This window comes from Balaenoptera musculus, chromosome 6 (genome assembly GCF_009873245.2).
Source record: "Balaenoptera musculus isolate JJ_BM4_2016_0621 chromosome 6, mBalMus1.pri.v3, whole genome shotgun sequence".
Taxonomy (NCBI): Eukaryota; Metazoa; Chordata; class Mammalia; order Artiodactyla; family Balaenopteridae; genus Balaenoptera; species Balaenoptera musculus.
In genome coordinates, this window is record NC_045790.1 from 27,464,199 (window position 1) to 27,472,299 (window position 8,101).

Below are 8,101 nucleotides of genomic sequence, written 5' to 3' on the forward strand. Positions count from 1 at the left end.
TTTCTAAGAGTGATTCGTGGCTCACTAAAGTTAAACAAATTGGAGGGGGTTGTTATATTGGGGAGAGGTGTTTAGTGGCCTCAGGGTCTTGAATACCACCACACAAGATTTGTTCATTCCCCCATGGTTTAAAACTTACAGAGATGGGGTAAAGAATTTATATCCTATTTCATTAGTGAGCAAAAGAAATCTAGACAAATGCACACAAAAATATACTTTTGCGGGTACTGCATTTTGAATAGGAAGTGTTAAGTTCTACCAACGCATTTTATCAAAGGCAAAGCTAAGGCTTGGTTACTTGGCTAAAATATGACCATTTTAATAATTAACACTCATCTAAGTTACTTTGCAAAGAAATGGGAATAGAAGAAAAGGAACACAATGGTTAGTAATAACCTCTCTGTAATGCTATTATTTAACAGATAATGTATAAGTAGATTTCATGAGTTGGAGCAATAATCCACTCTCTTGTTTAAATGGCTTTCTCCTGAATTTAGATATTTCTTGATTTAATTTTAGGGTTTGAGCATATTTGCTAAAAAAGAAGTCCATTTTTCCTTCCACTGTGTTTGTATAACATTCCAAGAAACAAAGGAGACACTACTCTTTGGAGCAGCACCAGCCACACAGGCTCCAGTCACAGATGGTCATGAAGTAGCAGGTTTTTCCACCCTCGGCAATCTTAAAGAGCTGTGACCCAAGGGCAACTGTAAAACCCACATGTTAGAATAACTTAGATTTCTTGTGATAGACTAAGTAAACAAACGGACAATGGCTAGACTTTATATGACAATAGAACGCTGACCCCCAAAAGAAAATTCTGTAGCAACCACCTCAGAACAGTCAGGACTTCCTGAATGACTAACAACTTATTTTTGCTTCCACTTCCAGGACAAACCAGAGAAATCCAACTATTCTTCCCAAACCAATCACAAAGGGTATTCCATTTCTAGTTATTCCTCTTCCACCTTCCTCATAACAGCCTCTAATCAGGGTTTATGGAAACTTCTCTGTTTTCTCATTATAAAGCTTGTCCTCACCCAGACAAGAATTGTCTCCCTCCTCATAGCAAATTGCTCCCATGTAGGTGGTTTTCATTTATTTCCATGTGTGAATGATACTTGTGTTGACTGCAATGACTACTTCTAAAAAAAGACTACTTCTAGAAAAAGAAAAGAAAAAAAAAAACCTCCAGCCATATGCAATACAATGTACTTCTGTAACCACCTGAGAACTTCTGGCCCCTGTGTTTGAGAGGAAAGGGATTCTACTTGAAAGGACACAAAATAGAAATTTTTAATAAACTGATTTTTAAAAATATTTGTCTGTGCTTCTATGAAGGTTACCAATTTAATTTTAACTAAGAATTTACAAATCGACAAGCACTATGACTCCATTTTTGTTTTATATGCATATATATACAGAGAGAGAGAGAGAGAGAAAGATGCCTATAAAGGAGTTATGGTTGAGGGCACGGGGATGTTTACTTTCTAAAATATATTTTCTATAACGAATGTGTTTCTTATATAATTTTTTAAAGTCACTTTTAAAAAAGTTTCTGAATTAATTTCCTTAAATCTTTAGCTCTCTATTTTTTCCTCCATCTAAAACATTTCTTCGAACCATGTAAACCTAAATCCTGACATTAAATGTGATTAAACTACTCTTTTTAGAAGTACATTTCTTATATCTAAAGAGAAGCACTTTGGATATTGAGGAAGACTTAATGATCCATAATGCAGAGAGTGAGGAAGCAAAAGCGGTTTCTGCTCTTTCTCACCCGCTCTTCTTTTAATTAAGACAAATTTTTCTGTAAATAACTCGTTTCTGTTGGTTTTGAGGAAAGCTTGAGAGGCGAGAAGAACGCCTGACCGGGGAAGACAGGAAAGGGACATTACAAAATGCCATGCCTTCTCTGGAGACCCACCCAGCCCGTCCCCTTTCCCTCCTGGAATTTGGGTAGCGACCAGCGCGTCATGGGCTTTGAGGAACTGCCATTCCGCTCCGATTCTTCTCAAACTCAGCTGGTACCACCCTCAACCCAGGAGGTAACGCCTCTGCCGGAGGGCTCCGCATTCCTCCAGCCCTCCCCACCTTTGCTGTGGAATAAGCGGGAACCCCTAAACTAGACAGTTCTCAGCCCTCCCACAGACTTTCACCAAAAACTCCAGGACTAAAGGAGGCACAGGGTTACGCTGAAAATCCGCTTGGGGCTCCCTGTAGCTTCTTTTCGTGAACCACCGGCCGAGTGCAATCGAGGTAATTAATTGATCCAGGTCCCCAGAGACGCCGGACTCCTCCTCAGCGCTGCCCAGGGACCCCCAGCTCTTCGTCTTCGGTTCCATTGAGGCTAGCACTGCCTTCCCTGGGACAAGTTGGGACAGAGTCGCATCACGCGCGCAGAGTACTCACGCCCGGAGGCCCTGCCCACTGGCCAGCTCAGCCAATCGCGGCGCGGGCAGGCGGTGGGGGCGGGGTCGGGCGGGCCGCAAACCAGGGCCTTAAAGGCAGAGTCAGGCATGACCCGGCCAGAAGCTTCGGCCTCGGAGACCTGAGGAGAGCTACGTGCGTCCGTGGAGTGCGCCTGCGCAGCTGTGGCAGCCGCAGGTCAGCGACCTAGTCTGGGGCCGAGGCGGGTCAGTGACAGGGACTGGAGGAAGGGATATCCAGGGACTCGGGCGAGGGGGCAGGCGCGACCCCCAGGAACGACAGCGTCTGCCCGCCGGGAGTTGATGAGGCTGGGGCGGCGCTCCCTCAAGCTTTGGCAGCCTTGAGGTGGGGAAGGGGGCAGGGCTATTTGGGAAACCCAGGGCATAGCTGACACAACCCGGGGTGGGGGGCGGTCCTAGGCCGGTCAGCCTCTGGGAGGTGGCAGGCACAAGTCCGGGTCGGTCGCGGCAGTGTGACCCCCGAACTCCGGGCTAAGGGGCCCGTCACTCCCTGCGCCGCCGTAAACAGCCTCTGGAAGGGACGGGCGTGTGCGGAGGGCTGGGAGCTAGGCAGCAAGTCCCTGGCCTGGCCCCGCCTACAGCGCGGGTGCGGGCCCAAACCAGGCGGGTTCTTTGAGCCCCAGCAGTCTGGCCCTGACCGGGCACGAGAACTGGGGGTTCTGGGCGCCGTCGTGCCACGTGATCGCGGGCCCGGTCTGGAGGGCGAGGGAGGATGTGTGGGCTACACAGGACAAGGGTAGGGACGGTAGAGCGCTGTGTGCACTCCTGCCCACCTTCTCCTGGGAAGGTTTTTTAGAAAGGTTTCAGTTTAGGTAGCAGAGATTCGAAGGCATATCTCACCCCCTGCTGTTTATTAGCCAAGAAGAAAGGTGTGAGGTAGCCATCTAACTCTTTGAGATCCATGTCTGTCCCTACTTAGGATCAGGCGTCCTGATAAATAAAATTCTTGGGTCACCTCCATACGTTCAGTAAATAACCTGGACCAACGGCTTCCTAGTTGTTGCCTTAAGATTCCGATACATAAGTTGTGGCAGAAATTCTTACCAAAACCTAAATTATCATTGCACTCATAGTGAAGTCTGTTTCAATTCCTATAGCACTTGTCAGCCTGTTTTTCATTTTGATGGCTGAATCAAATACCTCCACTGTGTAAGTCTTTGACCTGTTTTTCTCCACCCATATCTTTAGCCTTCTTTCACAGACTTTCCATAAATATTTGAGAAGATCATTTAAATGTTCTTAGTCCACCATAGTGGCTATAACATCCAGGAGAAAGTAGGATGGCTTTTTTAAAGCATTGGCCTCATCAAATACTAATTCTTTTTCCTTCCTAGGTTTTTGAAACATGAATCTTTCACTCTTCCTGACTGCCCTTTGCTTGGGAATAGCCTCAGCTGCTCCAAAACTTGATCAAAATTTAGATGCACACTGGTACCAGTGGAAGGCAACACACGGGAGACTGTATGGCATGGTTGGTAACATCTGAAAATGTCCAGAGGGACCCCACAGACAATGGTCCATGCTGTTGGAGTTTATAGCCAGAGAGTAGTTTCTGGAGTAGTTGTTTTAGCTTTTATCAAGGCAGTAACTTAATGGCACCTATTTCTGAGCACAGCATGGGCATATTTTCCTGTGTCAGAGTTTGGAGAACAGCTCCCAAAAGTATAAAGCCATCCCTGACAATAGTTTTTCTTTTTCTCTGTCTGCAAATCCATTTGGTGAACATGCGTTGGGTTTTGTTTTTTTTTAATTCCTTTATTTTCTTTATTTTTTAAATTTATTTTTGGCTGTGTTGGGTCTTCGTTTCTGTGCGAGGGCTTTCTCTAGTTGCAGCAAGTGGGGGCCACTCTTCATTGCGCTGCGCGGGCCTCTCACTGTCGCAGCCTCTCTTGTTGCAGAGCACAGGCTCCAGACGCGCAGGCTCAGTAGTTGTGGCTCATGGGCCTAGTTGCTCCGCGGCATGTGGGATCTTCCCAGACCAGGGCTCGAAGCCGTGTCCCCTGCATTGGCAGGCAGATTCTCAACCACTGCGCCACCAGGGAAGCCCCCATGCGTTGGGTTTTAAATAGAAGTAAAAATGACCAGTTTTATGTTTGCATCTAGAATGAAGAAGGATGGAGGAGAGCAGTGTGGGAGAAGAATATGAAAATGATTGACCTACACAATCAGGAATACAGCCAAGGGAAACATGGCTTCACCATGGCAATGAATGCCTTTGGTGACATGGTGAGTGTGGCATGAGTTGCTGAACTTTTTGTGCCTCCTCTTCTCAGTACTTTAGCAAAATAACTTCTTCAACATTTTATTTACTTTTCCTTAAAGACCAGTGAAGAATTTAAGCAGGTGATGAATGGCTTTCAAAACCAGAAGCACAAGAAGGGGAAAGTGTTCCATGAACCTCTCTTTCTTGAAGTCCCCAAATCTGTGGATTGGACTAAGAAAGGCTATGTAACTCCTGTGAAGAATCAGGTATGACAGTATTTAGATTCAGATCTTCTTAAGAATGTTTAGGTATATGGGCTGTTGTTGGTCTTTGTCTTGTAAACTGATGGCTTTTTTATTTTCAGGGTCAATGTGGTTCTTGTTGGGCTTTTAGTGCCACTGGTGCCCTTGAAGGACAGATGTTCTGGAAAACTGGCAAACTTGTCTCACTGAGTGAGCAGAACCTGGTGGACTGCTCTCGGCCTCAAGGCAATGAGGGTTGCAGTGGTGGCTTAATGGATAATGCCTTCCAGTATGTTAAGGACAATGGAGGCCTGGACTCAGAGGAATCCTATCCATATCTTGGAAGGGTAAAAGGAGCTCCTTATCTTGTCATTACAGCTCTGCTTTTGAACACTTTCAGAGATAACAGACATCTTATTCAGCATTCATATTTTAGATGTAAACTGTCAGAACTGTCATTATAAATTATCAGCTGTTGCACAGGTCTCTGATTAGATGGTTAACATAGCTTGTCTTACTTCTATGTAACATGGAGAATATGTACACCATTCTGCATATAATGCATATTTCTCCATAGTGAAAAATTTCTTATGGCCAGGTAGACCTAAGTGGTCTTACTGAAGAAATATCTACTAATTTTTCAATTTCAAACCAATCAATAGCATTTTGCTGGGCTGCTTTATAACAAAATTGACTTAGAAATTATTAAGCTGCAAACTGCTGAGTCTTATGGTCCTATAATTCTGTTCCTCATAAGGTGGATGGTAGTAATCAAGTCTCTTTCCCCTTTATCTTTAAAGGAAACAAATAGCTGTAACTATAAGCCCGAGTGTTCTGCCGTCAATGACACTGGCTTTGTGGACATCCCTCAGCGGGAGAAGGCCCTTATGAAGGCAGTGGCAACTGTGGGGCCCATCTCTGTTGCTATTGATGCAGGCCATACATCCTTCCAGTTCTATAAATCAGGTGGGTGTTTGTCTTTTATTATAGAAATTCAGGCAGGCAAAAGTGGAAAACACCACCATGATTGACTCTGGTATGGAGTCCTGTTTTCTAGGACTGTAGAATTTTGAGTGTATGCATTTAATAACAATGATGTTTCCATTTGACATTACACTTTAAGCATTTTCTCATGATGACAAACTTCATAAATATTTTTAAATGGCTATGTAATTAATTCTTTGTATACAACCTAATTTATGTAACTATTCTTCAATTGTTGGTCCCTTTTTCCAAAAGTTTTTTACTATTGTAGTTAGATCTGTAAAGAACCCTGTGGTTCAAGTATTTTTTTGTTTTGTGCTGTTTTCTTAGCTGGCATTCAAGGAGTAGAGAGGATTATGCTAATTAATATTAGTAGTTAGTAGTTGAATGCCTAAATCACCTTAACCTTGATAACTAGGTCTTATTATTGGAAATATTTTTTAGGTAGAAAATATATCTAAGATTTTGTTGAATTTTGTTGCTTTCTAGTGAGTTAAATTTTTCTTTTTCCTTTTCATCAGCCGTTACTATTTTTGGTCAGATATTTAAGTCTTATTTGGAATTTGTTTATGACATTTCACTGAATTTTGAGATGCTTCTCTTAACTGGTTGATAGCTTGGGTTACTGTCACGTGTCACTTGGAACTCCTCACCCTAACATTGAATTTTACTCTCCCAGGTATTTATTATGATTCAGACTGCAGCAGCAAAGACCTGGATCATGGTGTTTTGGTGGTTGGCTATGGCTTTGAAGGAAAAGATTCAAATAACAATAAATTTTGGATTGTCAAGAACAGGTATAAAACTCCAAATGTTATATTTATATTTAAAATTGAAAAGGGAATCCTTATTTGGAATCAGTATTTGATTTCAGGTCCAAAAAAGCTCAATTTTGAAATCCCAGAAGTCTTTCTCCCACTTAAACACAGAAATACTGATATGTGATTATAAGATTCTGTAGCAAGTTTGTTGGGGTATTATGTATTTGTAACACTGCATTTCTAAATTCTGAAAATTTTCTTAATTCAGAAACACATCCAGCCCCAGGGGTTTCATATAAAGGATTTTGCACCTGTAGAGTTGAGGGCTGGTTTCCTTTTTCTGTCTCTAATTTTTGAACAAGGAGTAGTGGTCAGAAACATCTGCCTCTGCTCATTCTTTAAGTCTGAAAGATTGTCCAAGAGTCCAGTGGCCTCTGTGCATCCTTTCTGATATCATTTGATATCCTGCCATTGCATTCTACTCCCAGCTCTCAGAGGTCTTTGAGGGTTGTGAGGATCAATTTTCACAGCTAAAGTTCTTTAACTGAGATGAGCCTGAGGAGACAGACTGCTACATTGGAATGCCAGTTCTGCCTCAGTTTCCTATCTTAAAAAGTTAAGATAAGGACCCACCGGAGTTAATATACTTATAAATATATGTAACAGAACTTAGAATAGTACCTGATACATGCTAAGCACTATTTTAATTATTAGTTGTTATTATTATTAATGAAGGTAATGTGTACTTGATGCTTTGTATAAAATGGAAAACATGTTCTTCTTTCAGTTGGGGTCCAGAATGGGGCTGGAATGGGTACGTAAAAATGGCCAAAGACGAGAACAACCATTGTGGAATTGCCACAGCAGCCAGCTATCCCATTGTGTGAGCTGATGGATGGTGATAATAGAGGACTTGAGGACAGCATACCTGGAGGAATTTTATCTTAAAACTGACCAAACCCTTATTGTATAAGATAAGATACTTGAACCATTGAGGATCCAAGTTGTGATTGGAATTTTGTGACATTTTTATAAGGGTTAGATGTTACCACTACTTTAATTACTGTCATAAATAGCTTTATAATGTTGAAGACTCGTTGCTTAACTCTAAGACTTTTGAATTTTTATTTTTTAAAAGGATACATAAAACTTTACCTTTTACAATAAATTTTAATTCAATACGTAAAGGTGGAACTTTCTCTTTTTAATGCATTAACTTGTAGTAGTTGGGGTATATAATTGGGCTATAAAGACATAACTGAATGTGCCAATGGTTCATTAGGAGAAAGACACTGGGTGGCTCTGAAGATATTCTAGTTCTAAATATGCAGATTTTATGTCAACCATGTTACCTAGTGTTCCCAAAAGTAAATTTAATGGTTGTGATTAACAAATTTCAGGTGCTTGTTAGTAACTGGAGAAATCTGTTCAAGATTCATAAGAAATGAGGTTGGCCTAGAA

General features: G+C 42.1%; 1 protein-coding gene across 3 annotated transcripts; it reads left to right on the top strand.

The window, feature by feature from the left end:
* The first annotated feature begins 2,502 nt into the window (after positions 1-2,502).
* Positions 2,503-7,829, top strand: LOC118897336 (procathepsin L). 3 transcript variants are annotated; one of them, XM_036856442.1, is made up of 8 exons: positions 2,503-2,607; positions 3,785-3,921; positions 4,554-4,676; positions 4,773-4,919; positions 5,018-5,242; positions 5,696-5,861; positions 6,559-6,676; positions 7,428-7,829. In XM_036856442.1, exons 2-8 carry the CDS (start codon positions 3,796-3,798, stop codon positions 7,525-7,527), a joined length of 1,005 nt encoding a protein of 334 aa, XP_036712337.1. In that variant the 5' UTR covers positions 2,503-2,607; positions 3,785-3,795; the 3' UTR covers positions 7,528-7,829. The 3 variants fall into 3 exon arrangements, with proteins under 3 accessions (XP_036712337.1, XP_036712339.1, XP_036712338.1); XM_036856443.1 differs by having other exon boundaries at positions 2,536-2,775; positions 7,428-7,827; XM_036856444.1 differs by lacking the exon at positions 3,785-3,921 and having other exon boundaries at positions 2,525-2,607; positions 7,428-7,827.
* The last annotated feature ends 272 nt before the right edge of the window (positions 7,830-8,101 follow it).